The sequence below is a fragment of the Onychostruthus taczanowskii genome, unplaced genomic scaffold, assembly GCF_017590055.1.
Source record: "Onychostruthus taczanowskii isolate IOZ18803 unplaced genomic scaffold, ASM1759005v1 scaffold37, whole genome shotgun sequence".
NCBI lineage: Eukaryota > Metazoa > Chordata > Aves > Passeriformes > Passeridae > Onychostruthus > Onychostruthus taczanowskii.
Genome location: NW_024501126.1, coordinates 8,508,444 through 8,530,634, shown reverse-complemented (window position 1 = coordinate 8,530,634; position 22,191 = coordinate 8,508,444). Strand labels below are relative to the sequence as shown.

Here is a 22,191-nt window from a genome sequence, read left to right as displayed (position 1 = left end):
AGTCTTTCACAAATTGTTTGAGTACACTTTTGTGCACAGCAGATTTAATATAATTTTAACTGATATCAATGCAATAGATGGAATTATCTGTATCCCAGGAAAAGTTACACACAACAGCTGCAGCTATTCCATATCTAACACATGGTGTTTTCAGGAAGGAACAAACTGGAGCAAGACAGATGAAAACATTTGGAGCTTCAGGCATTCAGGTCAGAGCACATTAAAAGAGAGAGATCTGGCAGACATCAAAGGTGGAGAAGTTGGTATTTTCTACAGCTTTTTGCTCTGTTGACAGTGCAGCTTTAGTCTCAAAAATTAAGAATGTCTTATAGAAAGAGTGGAAAAGAACAGTGGACTCATTTCTACTTCAGGGACACAGGTTCTTTTCAAGTCAGTAGGAGTTGCTTGCTTGTATGATCTTTGCAAGGGCAAATAAAGTCAAATAACTGCAATAAAAAGCTCATGCTTGCATTTGAAATGGAAGGACTTCGCCACAATTACCTGATGATACTCTAGCTGGTTTGTTCATTCAGATAAAGTGGTATTTGAACTGTGTAAGTGTCAGTGAGGTTTGGGTAGTGGCTTGGCGAGATGTTCCTGGTTGGCCTCATTGCCATGGCCCTGTCAACACACATCAGCTGTAAGCCATAGGAATTAAACTTGTTAAAACGAATCATATTTCATCCTTCATGCTTTTTGAATCTAATATTGTTTTAACAGTTTGCTGGGTGTACCAGATGATTGATGCTGTCACACTGCGGATAAATCTATCATTCTGTCATTTTTATTCAATACTTTAGAAGTATTTTTGTTCAAGCTGGAATCTGAAGGAATGTTACACATCTTTTTTACAGCTCACCTTAGTTATAAAAAATAATCCATCTAATTCTCAGTGATTAATTGGCAGACATTTCCTAAACAAAGACCTAGAATAAATTAGTAAGTTAATTGTTCCTGAATATGTCTTGAAATGTGCTGTAGTTAGTTTTCAATTTCCTGCAAGGGGATATCAATGAATATGGTATCAGATACAAACACACAAATTTGCATATATACAAATATGTATTTGTCAACTACTTGAAAGGAGATCAGTTGTGTTTAATCACACGCATATTTGGCCTCCTTAAAAAATGAAAGTCATAGACTAATATATGGTATTTGCAATAATTACATGGGATGTTGTGAAAAGCTTGTTGCATGGAAAAAAAAATTTTAGCTCCTCAGCTTTGAGTGTATGTCAGAGCTTTTGCCTGGAAAGATGAGCTGCAAGGACTATGCTCTGTTGAAATCATGGCTGAAACCTCAGAGCAGTATTTCAGTGGCATTTCAGTATTTCATGACTATTAACAGGTCATAAAATTACTCTAAAAAGAAAGAGACTGACTTCTGGTGTGGCAGAAGTTCCATTATATACTTCAGAAATAGACACTTACCTTATCTTTGAGTCTACTAGACTTGAATTTAGTCTATATTAAATTATTTTGCCTGTGTCACAGGTCACAAGTTACTGCTGCTGAATCCAAAGAAATAAAGTCCAACTTGGGGTGAAAACAATGACAGCTAAACTTGTTTGTTCCTTCAGAAACCAGCTGCAGGAGATTGTGTTTGGTAGCCCTCCACATGCACTCCATCATTTGCTCTTTCTGTGTTTCAACAGGCATTGAACAGGGGCATTGCTGCTGTCAAGGAAGATGCTGTGGAAATGTTGGCCAGCTATGGGCTGGCATACTCCCTGATGAAGTTCTTCACGGGTCCGATGAGTGACTTCAAAAATGTAGGTCTGGTGTTTGTGAACAGCAAGAGAGACAGGACCAAAGCAGTTTTGTGCATGGTTGTGGCTGGCGCTGTAGCTGCTGTATTTCATACTTTAATAGGTAAGGTCACTTCACGTCTAGTTAATATGACTTTTAATTTGTTTCCCTCACCCATTCTTCAAACTGCTTAAGCTGTAGGCTTAAGATTTCATTTGTAAGTACAACAGGAGATGCAGAAGAGATGAGCTCTCTTGGGCTGGTATCTTGCCCATCCACTCAATTTTTATTGCTTTTTAAACAGGTTATTAAGGAGCAGATTCCAAGCACAGGGCTCTCCTGCCTGGAAACAAAACATGCTACTGATCTCTTTCAGTCAGGTGTGTGAGCAAAGCTTTGACAAGGTTGACAGGTAGCTCAGTGTACTGTGAGGTATTAATGATCAGCTAGCAGTATCTGCTGGGTTGGTTTGGCAGGCCTTCAAGGTGTGCTTGGTATGGCTGTTTGTCAGTTCTTGGTGGCATTGTTGGTGTACTCCTTCTGTATGCATTCCTTTACTTCTTATCTCACAGTACAAAACTCCCAGCAGGCAGGAACCACATCTACTGCTGCTAGGTATCATCCACTTCTGTTGGATAATTAATCTGTGAGGAAGAGGTTAGTAAGAGCAATTTATACCAAACTGAGACCAGCTCCCTGAGCGTACTCTGAAACAAAGAAAATACACAAGCAGACACAAAATGAACATTAAAAAAGGCAGCCACAGGATTTGCCAGTTTTTGAGAGCCTACAAAAACAGGAAATTGGCTCAAGCATCAGCCACAGCAATGAAAACCATTTAATTTGGAAGACTTTTAAGTTCATCCTCTTCAAGAACTCCACGAGATTCTCTGCACCTTCTGGCTCCTTCTACAGAGCTGAAACCTCTGGACCATAGCAACGGGGAACAGGAGATTCTGGAGGAAGAAGCAGAGAGTGCACTGCGTTGAGCAGGTAAAATCCTAAAAAGCTGAGAATTGTAAGGGATGGGAGGGAGGAGGTAATTGTGACAGCCTATGGAGGCATGTGTTGGCTGAGAGGCATTGACTTGGATCAGCACCAGTAGGGTGTCATTCCATCACAGAAAAATGGGAAATGCTTGTGTAATGGCAGTATCCTGAATCGCTGTGGAATCTCAGAGGGGCCTCAAAGGGAGCATTCATTATCAGGCTGTTAGAATCTCAAGAGCAACATGTGCTGCAATACATCATATGGAATGGAATAGAAGAGAATAGAATAGAATAGAGTAGGATTATTTCAGTTAGGTAGGTACAAGATCCATCTGGTAAATACAAATGCCCTCACCTCTTACCATTTTATTGTCTGCCAGCTATATTCACCAGCTCTATGTGCCTCCCAAGCACTACAGTTTGTTTTGACCATCATATCTCTTATTCCACCACTGGTATGCAAGCCCTGTGCCATTTAGCTTTGCTCCATGTTGCAGTCATAAAAAATGCTTAGAGTTATGGCTCACTAGCCAGGGCAACTGTGTGCCTGGGATTAGATCTTGCTAATTTTATAAACTGAATCCATGCATTCAAGTTAATATAATTCACTGATTTCGATTGGTCACTTCTTAAACATGTTTACATTTGAAGCTGTTTTATTGAGTCAGTGTTATAAATTTCAGCCCATTTGTACATTTGGCTCTCATATTTCTTTGCTTGGAATGTTTCTTCATCCCTCAGAGCTGCTTTTCTGGTTGCTCACTTGCTTTTCTGCCAGTGCTGGTCAAGGTTTTTGGCTTTGCCAGCTGGATAAAAAGTTATTTTCTAGTCATACAGTATTTTATTTTAAGCTAGAATAGATTTTAAGGAAGTTTTAAGTATAACTATCAGATTTCCAGGTGAAAGACATAACTGGATTTTCCATGTGGGACGTCTTTTGAAAGGAGGTGTTTGGAACAACAGTTGGAAAACCTGTCAGCTAAATTTCTTGCCTTTGCCTGGAAGTAGAGCCCTGCTGAGTTCAGAACCTCTGAAATGCACTCTGCAGACACTGGGCAAAAAAGGAGGCTATGCTTACCATTCTTTAAAGTTTTGAGTTAAAGAGCTGCACACAATCTTCCAGCTTTTTATGGTGACAGACTGCAAAATATTTTTTGGTATTTTAACTTGTCTATGCCTGAAAATATGCAAAGGCCACAGCAGAGACTGGCAGAGCGCCTGAGGGAATGGAGTTAGTCAGATTCTAGCACCAATTGCCTGGGTGATGTTGCCAAATTTTATGTTCCAAGTTTCCTTTGAACTTGTTTCAAGTCCTGATTATTTTGCTCTGACCCACAGATACACAGCCTGCCTAGCAGGAAGAAAGAAGGAGTCCAGTGACAGGCGGCCTCCTAGGACCTGCAAGCGCTCCCCAGCAGCTGCTAGCCTGTCACAGGCTATCCATGAGAGACACAATACAGGTCACTGGTGCTTGGTGGATGAAAAAGAGAAACAAATAACACTTAGGGGATTGAATTTTTTTCCACATGCCATAAATATAGGACTAAGGAAGATGACATGTCTATCTGCCATGGACTGTCAAAGCCCAGGAAGAAACAGAAAACAAAAAGCCCAATGAAATAAGGAGTACAAAAAGAAAGAAAACAAGTGGTGGTAGAAACACAGTGGCCACGATGAATCACCACATTTCCAACTGTGATAGAGACTATTTGCAGTCTACACACACAGCTCCTCACAAAGAGTGGCCTCTACTCATGGAAAATATCAAACCAGACTGTTTCACCCAGCTGACTCATGCTTCATTGCTTCAGCACCAGCTTCCCACTGCTGCTTCCCCACTGGGGCTCACACAATCGTCTGCCAGTGACTGGCTGTGCTAAACCACTTGAACTCACAGCTGCAAGCTCTGGGTCCCTCAGTCATCACCCAGCCACATCCTTATGAAGGTCTGCAAAGTCCTCACCAGCAGCTCCTGTCACTCCCCTGTACAGGTAGCGGTAACAACTGAGAACCAAGTTGGCCAAAGGGATTCAAAACCATGTTCTCATCCTACTTCCAATGCTGCTGTAAACCTTGTCAGTACAGTATTCCTGGACTGGCTGTTTCAGGCGTAATCTGGAAATAGAATATAATATTCTGCCTTCCTTTCCCTGGGCTACTGTGAGGGCAGCTACTGCCACCAATTCATCTCCTGGTGGGAAAGTCACTATGGAGCCAGGGTCTAAAGTGTACTGTTATTTCAGAGACTGGCTTTTTGGTGGCTGTAAGAGAAGGGATTCAAGATGCTAAGCCTGTCTCTACATAGTTTTGACATCTTACTAAATTGCCAATTGACAGAGGAGAAAAGTCATTTATATAACATTATGCTAACATAATGCATTTCTTAGTGTTGCTGGTAAGCCCTCCATACTAAGTGAGCCTTTTAATATGAGTGTCGTGAAGAATATGCACATTTTCCTTGGCAATAAAACAGCATTGTTCAACTTTTCACCAGTTTACTGAGAAATAGTATACTGAGAAAGTTTATTTCCTTTTGAATAATTCTCAGTAGTTCCAGAAATGACAGGGCAGCAGTTACTTTGAGGAAATACCCTCTTTGCTCTTTACTATCTCTGATTAAAAATGACACAATGGATCATTGTCATCACCAGGAGAAAAAGAGTGGAACTTCAGTGACCAGTAAACTTAAGTGTAGGTTAATTTTTGCAGTAATCTATAGCAGATTGGATGGCCAAGACACGTGAGTGATTTGTTTTGTGCCCATTTATTGCTGTCAGGCTGCTGAGCGTGGGCCATAGATTGCACAGGGGAACTTCAGCAGTTCCTGGCAATTCCGCTGATGCTTTTGAACTTCCCACTCGCATGATCACTGCATGTACATTAAAAATCTCCATAGGAATTGAGACATAGGTGTAATCCCACCAATTCCAGTGTAACACTACTGGAATTTTCCAGAGACTAGGAATTACAGAGTGAGTTGCAACAAGCTGAGGTATTTTTTTTAGTCAGTCTTGTTCCGACAAGATCACTGTATTGTGGTATACTAAACGTTTTGCCCTGGAAAAAAGGGACAGCACAGGAACACAAATCAGAATATATATGGGCTTGCTGCTTTCTCCATCCCTCTCCTCTCTAAATAAAAATAAAATGTTATTCATTAGAAATTTTCCTACTTCAGCATGGTCATTGCTAAAGCAGTAATATGCTTCTCTGGCTGCCCCAACCCTTTTCCCACAACAGGGGCAGTTTCTTTTAAACAAGGTACTCAGGACAAAGGAAGAAAGCCTATGACCAAAGCACTTTTGGATAGCAGTGATTGTGTCTCGATTGAAATAGGATCATTTTGAGACTTACAAAATGTTAGCTTATATGAAGATATTTCAGATACTAAAAGTCATTCATAGATTTGGGAAATGTGATTGTAGTAGTCAGTCTTCACTGAGATGCTCCTAAGCTGTTTTGGTTTTCTTTAATTCATGTATTACTATAAGTAAAGAAAAAAATCTCAACACCTTAAACACTCATCTGAGCTTTCACATGGGGAAACAGGGGCTTTCTCTTCTGTTTTAAATTCAAGCTAACCAAAGACATAAAGAAATCTGTATACACTGTGGCATCTCCAAATGAAGATTTGCTTTTGTTTTTTAACACTGGTATTTTCCTATCTGCCCAAATCACTTAGTTGAACAAATTAGCTCAGTGCATTAAGCATGGTGCTAATAACACCAAGGTTGTGGGTTTGGTCCCTGTACAGGCCATTCACTTAAGAGTTGGACTTTTTGGTTCTTGTGTGTCTGTTTCAACTCAGAATTTTCTGTGACTGAGAAACTGATGAGCACCAGTTTTGGCCATGTTTCTGACAAGCAGCATAATAGATTTGTTACTTCTCAAGTCTCCAAGTTAATTTTTAAAACTGGCAGCAAAGTATGTAAATGGAATGTATCTAGAAAGAAAACACTTTAGCCCAAAATAATGTTTTGGATTTTTTTCTTCTGGTAAAGCTATTTTTGACATATGTAGCTCCATGTCTGGAAGTAAATGGTGTCACTTCCTCTGAGAGTTTTTTCTTTGTGATTTAAGTATAACAGGCTCAGTAGCAGTCAGCTCCAAAATAACTACAGTACAGGTATTTGTCTGAGATTGCTGGCATCATTATGAGTGTGTTATTTTAAGGGTGTCTGAAGTTTGTATGGTAGTAATTGGCTTGCTAGAGAAATTGGTGTAGACTCCAGGAGGTCCAATTAGTTGTACAGTTTTCAGTGTCATTTCTTGACCTTCTGGGTCTTAAAACTCGACTGGAAAAACCAAAAGCAAGAATTTCTGCTTAGCTTCTGTAGCAAATCTGATCCTTAGACATAGCAAAACAAATGAGGTATTGGAGAAGAGCAAACAGGCAGCTTGTCTTGAACTTCTCTGTTTTAGTTGAAATGATGCAAGAAGTGGGAAGTGCCATCTGCTTTAGATTCATGTAATACTCTCTGGCTCTGTTGTCAGTGTTATTAATTTTTACCATTCTTCATAATAAGTTTGTAAGGTTGGCCAAGGTTAAGTTCTAATTGCATCAGCAATTGCTTGATTCACAACTCAGTGACACATGCCTGTATGTTTGTCAGTGAATCTCAGGAATTGAGACATAGGTGTAATCCCACCAATTCCAGTGTAACACTACTGGAATTTTCCAGAGACTAGGAATTAGAGTGGGTTATGAGAGTTGTGAGGACAGAAATATTCATGGACATCAGCAAAAGTGATTGTGTGCTTTCACTGACATATGAAATAGTTGACTATTTTGAAAATAACGTTTTAAGTTTAACCATTATGAATTTAAAACCAAAATCACATTAAAAAGTGAAGTTAAACTTTTTTTGATGGGGAGCTTACAGAGCTCGCTGCTGATATCCCTAGAAACCTTAAAAATGTGGTGCTATGAGTTGTAATGGTATAAGTGCCTTGAGAGTGGCCTGCCAATAAACTATGACTCTTTCTTAAAAGTAAGAGTAATTCAGCCTCTGACGCTCTGATTCTGTGATTTTTTCTTTGTAATAGTAAATTTTAGGTTAAAAAAAAAAAAAAAAAAAAAAGAAAGAAAAAAACCACAATGGCCTTTAAAGAAAAAAAAGTTACTTATTACTCACATTCTAAACACTTTAGAAGTCTCACTTAAAACAGATGAAGGACAGGGAGAGCAGGGAATGATGACTTCTGCAGCGTGCTTTGCTTCTGGCACTGCACTGCTGGAGGTGGCCCCTCCACAGAAGCAGGTTCCTCAGCCTGTGGACTACAATTCTCAGTCCCTGTGTGGAGGATAAGATGGTGTGTTACCGTTTTTGTGTAGAAGTGTAAAGCACACTCAATGGAACCTAAGAAAAAAGTTCCATGAATCTGGCCTTCCCACATGGCTTGCCTCACAGACCTTTCAGGTTTCTTCCCTTCATTGAAATAAGTTGATTCAGGAGCATCCATGTACTGCCCTGCCATAAAAGCAGCTTTCCACAAGGACTTAGCACACAAAAATCCCTTCATAGCTGAGAGTTTTCAAAACACCAAGTGAAGATTGGTGCATGGCTGTTCATGCAAAAATATAAAAGAGGCTGTGCTTGATGTTTGGTTGAACTCCAACAAGCACCTGAGCACTTAAGGGACTAAACTGCCTTCTTAGAACTGCAGAAAAGTTGGAGTCCTGGTTTGAAATTCTTCCCCAACCCTCGTCAAAAGGAAACAAGTCTGGGAGTGCCTCAGGAAGAAGGCTAAGCAACTTGGGATTTACTGAGTGAATTTGGAGACTGTGAGTCTAACAGTCATAGTTCAGGTGAAAGACAGATAGGGACCAGCATAGGGAAAGGGGGAGTTTTTAACATTTTTAGCATCTTTTGGGCAGTTCTGGTTATCTGGAATGAGGCTTGTGCTTGTTCACAGTGCTGTCAAACCACCTTCTTTTGTTTTACTATCTTGTTTACACTGTCTTATTTGGACTTAAACAGTCTTTTCAGTTCTGTTAATCATTTAACTGCTGTATCTCTCAGCCATCACAAAACAATGACAACTTAAACTCCTCTTTAATTGCTTCTAAATATTGTTTAGGAGTTATGAAAGGCAGTTTTAGGCTAAGAGGATTGAATTTGATGACTAATGTTAGCATTTGTCAATCCAGTTATGAGACCTGCATGCATGAAAAGGATCTCTTTCCTGAAATACCCTATATGAAGATTTGTACAAAGATAATACGGTTGTTATAAATGGAAAATTAGATAGAAGTTCACATTTGAAATAGTTAACTCAGAAAATACACAAACAGGAGAGAACTGAAATAAGGTTCCCCAGACACAAATAATTCTGCCATTACTTGCCTTGGGAGAGATCGGCCTTACAGCCTAATAATTCTTTTAACAGCTATTACAAGTGTATAGGGGAAATCAGGTAATGATGTGCAGGTCTAGAGCATAGTTTATAAAAGGTTAAAACTGATTTGGATTATTTACCTCTGCACATTATATTTGTCTCCATAGTTCAGACTCCAGTCAGGGCCTTTGTTATTCCTGGTTATTGGGACGAATCTGGGGTTTTTAAAACAGCTGGATAACATGGGTACAAACAGAATTGTAAGCAGTTCTGCAGAGAGCTGTGTGGGAACTTCCCAAGTCTGTGCAGCCTTCAACCCAACACTTTGAGAAGAGAGGCCTGGAAAGAGAGTTGTCCAACACTAAAAATTGTCCTGGGTTGAAACAGGACAGTGAAGAACATGCTGGCAATCAGAAGTGGGAACCCCTGATTTCCAGAGATGCCCTGTTCTGTCTTGTGGCTCTGTAGGTGCTGACTTTAGATAGGGAAGGAACCTAAGGCCGGTCAAGGCTGCCCAGGGACTGTCAGGTCCTGGCAGAGGTGGTCATTAAGCAAAGTAAGGGAGGGACATAATGAGTGTGATTTGTTGCATGCCATCACAAATCACCATATCCTTTTAGAGCTTTGGGCAGGTTTACAGGTAATGTCATGAGAATGCAGTGATAATAGATGGTTTCAGCATTTATAAGGCACTATGTCCCATGAAATACACAATGCCTGGTGAAAAAGCTTTTCTAACAAAGAGCCTTGATTTAATGAAGGAGCAGTAGATTTTCTGGAGTGCCAGTGTGTTCATTTAGCAAACAGATGTGGCACTTACTACGCTCATCTCCCAATCCAGCCATTTGTTATCACGCCTCTGCCAAAGGTTACTTTAAAAAGAACCATAAGAGCACTTCTTGGTCATAAACAGTGGCTGGTGAGGCTGCAATATCTGAAGCCCTTGCAGCTGTTTGCTAAGTGGATGTGTGTCTGAGCTCCAAGGCATTACAGTCTTTCAGGTACTTCTGAATATCTCACCCAAGAGTCCACATGCAACCTTTGTTTTTCATTCTTATCTTGTTTCTCTACAGCATATAGTGATTTGGGGTATTACATTATTAATAAGCTGCACCATGTGGATGAATCAGTGGGAAGTAAAACTCGGAGGGCCTTCCTTTATCTTGCTGCCTTCCCTTTTATGGATGCCATGGTGAGTGCCTGATTCAGAACTGAAATTTAATGTTAATGTTATGTTTTTGTGACCTTAGCTCACAAACTTTGTAACCTGATGGGAAACTGAAGTACCCAGAAGTAAGGTGTGTCCTTGGCAAGCAGCAATTCTGTACGTACCTTGACTCATCTCCTGCTACTTGGAGAAAGCATCTGAGTGGACTTTAAACACCCAGAGATCATGACAAATGTCAAAAACCTCAGCTGCCTTGTCAGAGTTACAGTATGTGCCTGTTGGAAACCACTGGTGATCTTGTGATGAGCTGCACTTGTTGTCTTTATGTGACCTCATTCTGATTTGTGGTGAAAGATTTGAACTGACCATGCATTCCCAGACCTGCAGAGCTGACAAGGAATCAATAATTTCTCAAAGCAAATTTGTCAAAAAGATGTTTCTTACCATCAGTTTTTGCAAGCACAGCTAACCCCAGTATATCTCAAATGCTTGGGCAAGAGAGCCACACATGGCGAGAGCTGCTGCTTCCCAGATCACCCGGCTCATTGGTTGTGGCCTGCACATGAAAATGTGGCAGCTCTCCTTAATGCCTCTACCTCTGTGTAAAACTGGTAAAGGAGAACATTCTTATGCCAATGCCTCCACCACTTTCTCACCACTTTGTCTGCTTGAAACAGTGACTGACAATAAAAAGAAGTTGGATTTCTTTTCCAGACAGGACTCAGTATAAGTCAGTGGGCCAATGAATATTACACTTCAGAAGTGCATCCAGAGGGTGAATTTATTAGATTTACTATGATAATTCATCCTGGGCAGCATCTGATTTGTGAAGGGCTGCTTTCTTGCTAGATGTGCTCAGAAGTGTCTATACAGTCTGTAAATTTATCCCTATTCTCCCTGCCAGCCTGGCAATGAGGGACTCAATGCAGCAGTGCTTTCTCTGCATTAATGGCTTAATGTTTGCCCAGGCTCACACCAGGTACTGCTGCAGGTTGTTTGTGTACAATGTAACAACCAGAAAACAGCATTCTTGGACCTGAAATCATTCACAATATCATAATCACTTCCCAAACTTAGATCTCTGTCTTTTTTTCAGGCATGGACCCATGCTGGGATTCTGCTGAAACACAAGTACAGTTTCCTAGTGGGATGTGCCTCCATCTCCGATGTCATAGCTCAGGTAAAGGCTTCTCATAGAAGTCACTGTTCCCATTGTGTTATGGAGCAGATGCTTTCCTAAACAGGAACTCTCTAGCACAGTGTCTCTCTGTGCCTTCTCTCTCTTCCATAGACACCAGAGGAAGTAATCTTTTGTGCTGCCCTCTGACTGTTCATCATGTGAAGGCTTTTTGCTGGCAGTTGTGGTTTAGGACAGTCTCACTTGACTGGATCAAGTCAGTTCCCAGGGCTGTTTGGCTTAGGGTCATGTCCTGAAGCACTTCCACAGCTCTGTTTCATAATGGCTGAGAAACGAGCTCTGTATGTATGCGTGTACATTTGGGGAAAAGAAAGGTCAGGCAGAAAGACCATGGGCTGCTACCAATCCTGCCTGAGGCTGAGAGAGTTCTTTGTAATAGATCTTTCTCTCTCTGTACATTCTCCTGTACATTCTCCCCAGCACTTTGCACAGTTGCAGTGAAATCCTGAGCTGGAGGTGAAGGCATGATTCTCCAGCTGACCTGTCAGTTTTGCACGTGGTGTCTAATCCAAGGAAATGCAGTGTAAGCTGCCTTCTGAGTACTTGTTACTGTTCCAAAAGGTGAAGGCTCACAAGTGCTCCAGAAGGGGTCTGTGGTGATAATCCCTGGGTGATTCAGAGAAGACAAAGTGTTTTTTGAACTTTCAAAAGGGAGGTGTTAACTACCCTGTTGCTTTGTATTAGGCACACTAAAAAAACAGCATTCATACAAACTGTGTTACTGTGTTGTAGCATTTAAGAACCAATATACAGCCCTCATTTGAAAACATATAAAAATATTAGGAAATTAAGAGTCCCAGCAACTGTAAACAGTGTCTGTACTGCAGTATTACCAGCTGTACGGTGTAATGACTGGAGAAGAAAGAGGATAAAACAGTATGACATCGAAAGAAGTATGAAATCAATGGCACTCAGTTTAATTTTCCATAGCATTTTCCCATTTTACTTCCACTGAACATAAGGAAACCATAAACCAGGTTGAACTGTTCAGTCAGTTGCTACTCTGTATTTGTCAGGTCTGCCCCACTACAGTAGTGCACTAAATCCCCAGAGATAATACCAATTACTGCAAATGACCTTAACCCTCAGGGTCTCCTCTTGTTCCAACGTGACCTACAAAGTTTCCTGACCCTGGGCGTCAGGTCATGCACAGCTAAATACAGAAACAAGTTCTTATTTTGGCCGTGCCCTTTCCACAGCGGGTGGTGAGTGGGGTGCCAGAGTTGTGAAGAATAAGACACCTGTCATCTTCTCTCAACAGAATACTACACAGAGCAAGAGCAAATCCAGAACATGAAAAGTTGTGGCAGTCATAGCCCAGAACTCTACATCTACATATGCACCCTACACAAGGAGTAGGGGCACAGGCCCTACTTTTTCTTGAGTAGCTTGATGTGCACACTCTTTGTGACTGACTTTGCTTCTATTTACTGAAAAGCAATGTTTTGTACGTTTAAAAACCCTTATAAGTGGCCTCAGCAACATTTGCAGAGTGTGGTTTTTCTTAACTACGTGTACAGCTCCAGCAATGAAGGACAGAACGTGCTCCTGAACAAAGTGTATTTTATTTCTTGTAACTCACTTGAATGCCAGCATGTTCTGGCAGGATTGTCCTGATTCTGCTCTCCACACCACCATACACAATTGGCTTTCCAGTTGTGTCCCCCATGCTGAGTCATTTGGAATTTAACAGGCATTTCATCCACTCTATTCTTAACAAAGAGAATAATATTAATCAGTTCCTTTACATTTTATGGATTGAGCATTTAGTCTTAAGAGGTTGAATTATGAACTGTTCATTAGCCCAAAAGTTTCCATTTAATTTACATTAATGTGGCACTCAGCTGAAAAGCAAATAATGAAATAGTGAAATTTCACTTGAAAACGTTGAAAATTAGGTTGACATAAGACTTCCTGCTCCTAAATGTTGAAGTGAATATTTTAAAAATCTGGCTTTTAATTGTCACTACCCTGTGCAAAAAAAACCCAAAAGAGTAGGGCTTAGAAGCTGACCCTAGAAGCATGTCTCCAACCTCATCATGTATCAGAATAGCACATTCTCCTGGGAAGGGTGACTCTCAGCCACATGCTTGCTGCCAGACCTTGCCAGACTTTCATGCCAGCCTTCTCCTATTTATGGGTTCCAGTCTGACACCTGCCCAAACTTCAAGTCCTGTTTCATAGAGTATGAAGTTAACTCTTGTTCTTCCCATTTGTGACCAAATACTGGAGGATCCTGACTAAAGTTTCCATAGATATTGTAGTCATGCAAGTTGTTGCTTAGTAGGAATCAGACAGGAATCAGCCAGGAGGTGTGTTGGCCCTGGAGAAGAACACAGACAAATTGTTAATCACCTGTTTGTTTTCTCTGCAGGTTGTTTTTGTAGCCATTTTGCTTCACAGTCACTTGGAGTGCAGGGAGCCTCTCTTGATCCCAATCTTGTCCTTATACATGGGAGCACTTGTCCGGTGTACCACGCTCTGCCTCGGATACTACAGGAACATACATGATGTTATTCCTGACAGAAGTGGGCCTGAAATGGGGGTATGTCTTCATGCTTGTGGTTTTTGGAACTCAATCATTTTATATGGGCTTTTTTTGTGTTGTAATACTGCATTAAACCACTGTGCATGAAGGGCCTTCTCTCTGTCCTGCCGGAAAAAAACATTTTCAGTTAAAGAGGCTTGGTGGAAATTATTCCAGCAACAGCACATGTGACACAGTGCCTTCCATGGTTTGGATGTATCTGCTGAGAGCGTCTGTACTGAGCTGTAAGACAGCACAGCATGAACTAAGTGAACACCTTAGTTCATATGGAAGAAGATATCAAAATTTCTCTTTTTCTTCAAATGTCATATTGTTTTTCATGGAGCTTTGTCTGGTAGTCAGAAAAAATTATGCAGATAGATACCTTATGCATTATTTATTGAGATCCATGACACATCTTCTTTTGAATCAGTATTGCTACCATGTGTGAAAATATTTTAGGCTCCTCATATTGAAAATGATTGACATGAATGTACCAAACTGACAGTGGATGGGAAAAGCAGAAAACCTTTCTCCATGCTTTTGGTCATGTGCTGCATGCTTTTTTCCCAAACTCACTTCATTTTTTTTTTACCCTGAATTGCAGGGAGAAGCTACCATAAGGAAGATGCTGAGTTTCTGGTGGCCTTTGGCATTAATTTTGGCAACTCAGCGAATAAGTAGGCCCATTGTCAACCTTTTTGTCTCCCGGGACCTAGGTGGCAGTTCTGCAGCCACAGAGGTAAGAAAGGCAGTGCTCTCCATTACTGCAAATGATCATTTCCATGGGCTACCACTGTGCCTCTCTCCTCAGCCAAGCTGACAAGAAAAAATTGTCTTAAGTACTTTTCTGTTTAGTGCTCTTTTTCTGCTTGAAAAGAAGATTGCTTGGACTCTCACCATGAGCCCTTCTGCCAGGTCTACTGGGACCTCAGCCTCAACAAGACTAGTAGAATTTTTTTGCTGAACAGTGCCTGCATCCCAGGTTTTCATGCTCTACACATAGGTACATATAGTCTGGAGCATTTAGATCCCAGAAATTTTAGGACAGTTGACAGTACTCCCATGTCCTACTCTTTCCTGTCATTTGTATTTTATGGCTGTGCAAACTGAAGTGAAACTACTGTTAGCAGTCAGTGCATCACACAGAATGGTGTAGAGACATAAAAAAGCACATATAAAAAAAATTAGCCTCCTGGTTGGCATATGAAATACACCCTGTTTCTGTTGAGGAATTTCAGATTACACTAGTAAGTCTCCTACAGCTGTTGGGAGGCAGATTTCTGATTGTGATGCAGAGCCTTTACCAATGCTCACCACAAGCTGACCCATTTTCCTAAGAAGTCTGGGGGACTTCTGCTGCCAGTTTCATGCGAGGATGTCTAGATGCATATAGCCATAGGATAAACAAAGCTATAAGATACTAAATGAAAAGCAAAGTTCAAAGAACTGCTGTTAATTTGTCATTCATGATACAGTGCATTTCATTCACTGAGGAGGTGCCAGGGACTGCAAATGAACAGCTGTGAGAAAAGAACTTAGGAAACTTAACACTTTTACATATGTGATTCAGGGATCAGCCTATGTGTTAGCAGTGGTCTCCATACAAGGGGAGCCAAAAATTAGCAAAGATCAGTTTTGCATTTCTTGGCGACTTTCAGTTTTAGACACATCACATTTCATGGCTAGCCAGTTCCTTTTTGTTGCTATTAGGATGGCTCCAAATACATATCACAGCTGGGGATTTTCTGGCAGTTTTACATGAATAGTCATGGTCACATCCCAACTTTCTCTGATTTCTGAAATAATTGCCTTTGCAAAGGGAGGTGCTGACAACACAAATAACATCAGTGTCTGGAGCATCTGTATCCGCAGGACTTTTACAGGTCCCCTATTCAATAACAGCAGCAGCTTTCACTGTGGGCAGGGAGTCCCTGTGAAGGACTAGGCTGTAACATGTTCATGAGGATCACAAATCCACTTGCACTGTCCAGCTCCCTCTGCTTTTGTTTCTGATTGCCAGCACAGTTGTGGTGATTGGGCTACCCCTTTGGTGGTGGCTTTCATAGGGGCCTTTCTCATCTGTCAAACCCAGGTGCTAGATATATAGGAAAACTTTCATGCATCTATGTTGGAATAACACTAATTGAGGAAAAACACTGGAAAAAAATCACTACTAAAAACTTAATGCTTTCATCCAAGCAGCATCTAGCATACACAATACGGTAGTGAAATGCTTTTCTCTTTAGCAAGTACTATGTCTTTGCAGTCTTTTTGGATTTAACAATGAAAATAAGCAAAATAGCTTTTATATTCCTTACTCAATTTAACCTAGTTAGGTTTCATATAGATGGAAATTCTGATGAAAATAAAGTAATGGGAGGGTGTGCAATTAAAAAGGGTGCTATCTTAAAATTCCAATTTGTTTTATTTGAACCAATTACTTTTTCAAGGTACATTAAACATTATTAATGCTATTATTAGCAGGAAAGGATCTATATCACTCTCTGTGGATATCACCACGTTCCACTCCATTTTAAACAGGACAGGGAACAAATCAGCTTGCTACATGGTCCTGTGTTTGTATAGATCTTTTAACAAGCAGAGACAGCAGTTACATTTATAATGGGAAAATGGGCTCAGATAATCAAGAAAAGGTGTTTTGAAAGTTTGGGAGTGAAACAGAAACAGCAGTAGTTAAAAAAGGTCTTTCTTAACACTACCATTGCCAGATGTAAAATGAATCAGAAATATGTGGATTGTAACAGATCTGAACCTGCAAACAAAAGGCACCCAAGTACTTTGATTTTTGGAGTTAAGAGAGTCAGGCAGTTCTCAGTACAGATCCATACTTCAGCTCTGAGGACTAGAAAACTTGGAGTGACAGTAGATTTACAAGTAGCCACAGGAAGAGCTCCTAAACGCCCTTCCTGCATGAAGGACATGTATTTGGACTTTTTCTTCAGCAGTCAGAAAAGTCACCAAGGTATTTCATACATTAATATGGGGCAGGGGGGGGAGTTTATGTCTTTGATAAACATCTTGGACTGTACTTACGAGAGAGTAAAAGGGCAGTGAATTGTTAAAATTTCAGGCAGTGAATTGTTTCTTATAATAAAATGTTCACCTGGAATTATTTTTGTCTGGTGTTCATCAATGAGCACCAAAGTGGGGAGAGGTAGATTTTTTTGGTCTTGTAAGTGCCTCCTGCCTCCAAGGAGTCACATTAATGTCCAAACTCAGTCAGCCACTGAGATCCAATGATTTACAGTCTGTCTTACTTGAAGCTATTTTATTTATGGATAACCAAGTAAAATGTATATAAATTGAAATTATCTGTTATGATCCAAAACTGCTGTGAGCGCTAAGGCATTCTGCTGCTCAGCTATCTGTAGGTAAAATATCTCAAGAGCAATATGGAGGAAGGTGTTGGCCTGGTAAGGGGTGCACCACAGCTCAAGTTAACTATTATCTCAGAGTATCAGACTGATGGTGAAATGACGAAGTTGACTTAGGTAACTTCATGGCACAAAAATAGATTCATAAGCTTAAAATGCCAGGCTAAATGATGGCCATTTTGATGGTCTTCCTGAAACAAAAAGCTTCCAGTCGCTGGTTTGGTTTTGCATTTGTGCCAAGGTCAATGTGCTGATACTGGTGGGCAATAGCACCCTATGTTAGCTTCACTGTTGTGTTTGAAGATTTGAAGTTCATGTTTCTCTGTCTCTATCCATAGGCAGTGGCGATTTTGACAGCTACATATCCAGTGGGACACATGCCCTACGGCTGGCTGACAGAGATCAGAGCTGTGTACCCTGCTTTTGACAAGGTGAGTGTCCCTGTTAGGGCTGTAAATACCTCTTGTGGGGTTTTGCATGTGTGGTCCTCCTAGTTCTCTCTCTTTGTTATTCCACTGATAGGTTTTCTTAAAATCAGTTAAAATTAATTGGCTTTCAGAAGCTTCAAGCTGTTATCTGATTTATGATTTTAACCTTAGCTCTGTGTTACAAGGTATTAAGCTGCCTTTTGGATAGATAGGTGCTGTATTTTTAGGGATTAAAAAAGTCCCCACAATGAGGTAGCTACTTAAGTAATGAAGTGATTTCTCACAAAGTGTCATCACTGAATGAGCAAGCTCACGTCTCCGTTCCAGTTTTTGTGGTATCTCTCAAGTGGGTTTGGGTTCATTTGCTTATGTTAATATTTAGCAAAGGGTGTTTCATAGACTGACACTAACACAAATAACAGACATTCTTTTAGTAGTACTGACTTAGCTGACCAAGGCTATGAAGATTTTTGTTGGTAAATCATGTAATTATGTAAGAATGCAAGGACTGTTCCTGGAATTGAGCACAGAGCAAAAATTAATTTTATTTAGTCTCTTTTTTTGCTCTGATTTATGACTGGTACTCACTAGTCCATATGTTAGACAAAGAACTGTCCTCTGACTCTGGAATTCAAATGCCAGATCCATTCCTTCACTTTATTTACCAGTTAGTAACTGAACTTTCTGGTTCCAAATACTCATGAAAAATATGCATGTTTTCTCTGGAATGTGTTTAACTGGAGCAAGCCCTGTTTAATGTCATACAACATATTTCCAAGGAGAATTTAAAACCAACACGAAGTCAAATCAATCATAACCTTCTAACCTGCCTGTGTACAACTAAATTGACCTGTCAGATAAAATCTAGGCTTTCTCAGAGGCCATGCTGCTGAAAAGGAACTGCAGATGCAAACCCAGTGAACAGCAAGATAAAAATAGTTTGGGACAGGAAAATCAGGAGCTGCTAACCTCATTTGATGCAAGCCACAATCAAATGCACTATTGTCAAGCAATAGTAACAGCAATTAAGACTCCTAAATTCAGGTCACATTTAGCTGGTGAAAGATACACTGACAACTGCAGTGGTGACAGGATTAGACCATGATTTGTCTATTTGTTTATTTTGGTTAAATGGCTTCTCACAGGGCTCTTGTGGGACAATGTGAGGAAGAAAATGCTAGGGTAAGGCACAGATGGGTACAGTTTATCTAACTGCTGGAAAAGTACTTACAGGAATTTTAGTTCCATGTTTGAAGAGCAATTTGTAATAAAATGTACAAAATGAGGCAGCAACAGTATAAAGGGTATCTCATCCTGGCAACCATATGTGTAAATGTCTTCACTGTACTTTTCAGACAATAAATACCAAACCTGAAATCCACAGTGGGTTTTTGAACATTGCTGTGAGAACTGCTTTTCCCTCGGTCATGCATCACCTTGTGTCACTGTGCCTTCCAAAAGCTTTGTTTTCATAATATTAGTCTTTCTCAGAAGAGTCCAGATAGAAACACTTTTTTATTTCTGGACCCTGTAAGGTGTCCATTGTGATTTGCAGAAGCCAAAACAGTGTGTTTCATGCAAACTCCCATTTTCTGTATGGGAGTTATTCCAGTTATTGAGGAGGCTGGCAATGCTGATGGCTGTCAGAAGCACACCAACTGATGGGATTTGAGATGCCCCTCTTCAAGATTATTGTCTTCACAAGGGAAATCATTATCTCTCTTCACATTTGTAAGAGAGATGCAGAATCCTACTTCAGTCTTTAATGAGACTTTGTGTCCAAAGCAATCCCATGGCCTAGCAGTTACATTCAGGCTAAGGGTTACCACTAACATTTTGGAAGAGAGCAGGCATATGCTAGTTCTGTGCTCTGTGTGCTGTTTTATATGGTGATAATGCCATTGCTCCTAATGGACCCTGCCACCTGACTCAGTGCAACACCAGTTTTGAGATTTGTGAGTGCTATTTTTCTGATGACTAGATGGGAATTCTTTTTGCTCCATAGTGTTTTGTTCTGAGAACTAAGTAGTGTGGAAGAGTTATGAACAAAGAGTATGTGGTCAAGAGATGGAGCAAAGGGCAGAGTATGGCAAGGGCAAGGATAGCAGCAGTGAGGTACAAACAAATGAGAAAGCTTTTTCCTAGCAGCGCTTTTGGATGGCTTGTTTTGGGTGTGCTTTATTTCCTATTTGTTATTTTAGGCTTGTTAGAAAGTTGAGCCGTGCAGCAAAAAGTTCATTTAAGCAGTGGTGAGTGATGTAAGCAAAGCTAATCCTCATATCTGTGAAAACTAAGAGCAAAGCAAAGTATTTCTTCAGAAACACAATTAATGCATGAAAAAAATGTTTACAGGGAGTTTTCATAACCTGTTCCCAAAAAGGTCAGATGGAGTGACTTCCTCCTTTAGGGTCTGGGTTGCCTACGTCTTCAAACATCCAAACTTCCAAGCAGGTATTTAGGAGGAACATGGGGCTATCTAGATCCAATTGCTGCACTGATGAGAACAAAAGCCTTAAATTGAAAAATTCCATCAAGCACTTGAATGTGTGGAGAATAATGTAGTGTTCACAATGTTCCACTCCCCAAATGTGTCTGCAATAGTTCTATTTCTCCTACGAGTAACTCCATTAGAGAAGGCTGACTCAGTGACAGGTACTGCTGTTCTACCCAAGTTACATCTAGGGTGTATAAATGTACATCTCATGGTACAGGTTTTTTCAGCAGGTGCAAAAACTCGTGTATCTCAAACAGTCCCAGGGCAAATGCAATAGATGACCTAACAGCCTCTTCTTTAAGGGCTCCTAATGGTAACCTCCTTTGATATCCCGTCCTCTCCTTTCACAGACCATTTAGTTGGGTTTTATGCGTTCCCCAAGGGCAATTTTAAATCTTCAGCTTCATTTGCTATATTAGACATTTGGAAGAAGGCTTTTGTTGTTTTAAATAAAACTTTGCTGCCATGTGAGTACAGAGCCCATGTTCAAGGTGGAACATCTAATAGTCCTAATTATGTTCTGTTCATTAAACTGCATTAGTGGAGCCAGCTGTTCCAGAAGCTTTGTTTATATTACCTGCTTGTCTAATTGGATCAGTAAGGATGCTTGCATTCCTGATTTGGTACCAATTTGTGGTAAAAGGGAATAAAATCCAGTTTTTCCTGTGAAAACATGCTACAAACATTAAAATAAGGTTTAAAAAAATCATGTGATGTTTTCTTAGAAAGAGCTACCAACCTTTTTCAAAGCTGAATTTGTTAAATAGGACTTATTCTTTGGAAAAGGAGGGAGATTACTCAGCCTTCAGTGACCATAGCAGCAGTTGCAGTCAGTTTAAGCAGAAAATGTTCTGTAGTGGCACAAAGTACTCAGAAAGCTCTAGGTTATAAAGCAAACAAGCCAAGGCAGACACGGACAGGCACAGACAGTCAGGTCCAGCACATGACCCTGGTGCCAGCAGCTCCTGGTAGTCTGGAGCCAAGTTAATGCCTGCTATCTCTTTCTCTTGCCCTAGAATAACCCCAGCAATAAACTGGTGAACACCAACAGCACCGTCACAGCGACACATATCAAGAAGTTCACTTTCGTTTGCATGGCGTTGTCCTTAACGGTAAGAAACCTTTGTTCATCTCAGTGGTTTTCATCTCAACGAGAGAATTGTCTCTTCTACCTAATGCTAAAAGCACTAGCAGTTTAAGAAAGGTGAGTTGTCTTGTGAAGTTGTGTTGCTTTTATCTGGAGAAGGGACTGTGATCATAGCATTGGAGTAACAAGAAAATCAGCTGTCATTAGCTCAAGCCAGATATTTAAAAGGTACTCCATTTTGTTTTCACTACTTTTCATTTCAAACCAGCCACCCATGCAAAAAGATATCAGAGACGTGATTTTCTTTTCATCTTTTTTTTTTCTTTTTGTTTATTTTTTAAAATAAACAAAACTTCAGGTAACCAATGTGGCAGGAAGACAAAAGACCGCATTTGTGTCACATGCAGTGGGATGGCAGCCTGTCCCTGAGCATTTTTCATTTACTGTGAATGGTGAGAAAGGCAGCATGGGTTGACCCTGCAGTAGCTGCTCCCTGCTGCCTCTCCTGGCACTTGGTTTTCATGTGGGGATACTTTGATGCACATTTGTTCTGTTTGCTCTCAGCTTTGTAACTCAAAGGGTAATCTTGGAGATGGTACTGACACTGACTAAAGGATCTAAATCTGTGCCATTTCATGGGGATGATTTTCAGGGAGAAATTCTGCTGAGCCTGCCATGTTTCAAAATGACCAATTTGCACACATAAATACAGTGCATTTTCTCCAAGAACACTGTTTCTGCAGTCTTCTTAGCAACAAACAGGCAGTTGTGGAAGAAAACTGCAGCTGGTGGGAATCATAGCAAATAATGGA

At 40.5% G+C, this 22,191-nt stretch overlaps 1 protein-coding gene across 1 annotated transcript in view; it reads left to right on the top strand.

The window, feature by feature from the left end:
• The window catches only part of ANKH (ANKH inorganic pyrophosphate transport regulator), a 103,612-nt gene that overhangs the window by 54,477 nt on the left and 26,944 nt on the right, over window positions 1–22,191 (top strand). The window contains exons 2-8 of the mRNA XM_041411852.1: window positions 1,658–1,874; window positions 10,153–10,271; window positions 11,344–11,427; window positions 13,820–13,990; window positions 14,580–14,714; window positions 17,709–17,801; window positions 21,309–21,404. Of these exons, the coding sequence (XP_041267786.1) occupies window positions 1,658–1,874; window positions 10,153–10,271; window positions 11,344–11,427; window positions 13,820–13,990; window positions 14,580–14,714; window positions 17,709–17,801; window positions 21,309–21,404 (915 nt within the window). The remainder of the gene's footprint in view (window positions 1–1,657; window positions 1,875–10,152; window positions 10,272–11,343; window positions 11,428–13,819; window positions 13,991–14,579; window positions 14,715–17,708; window positions 17,802–21,308; window positions 21,405–22,191) is intronic.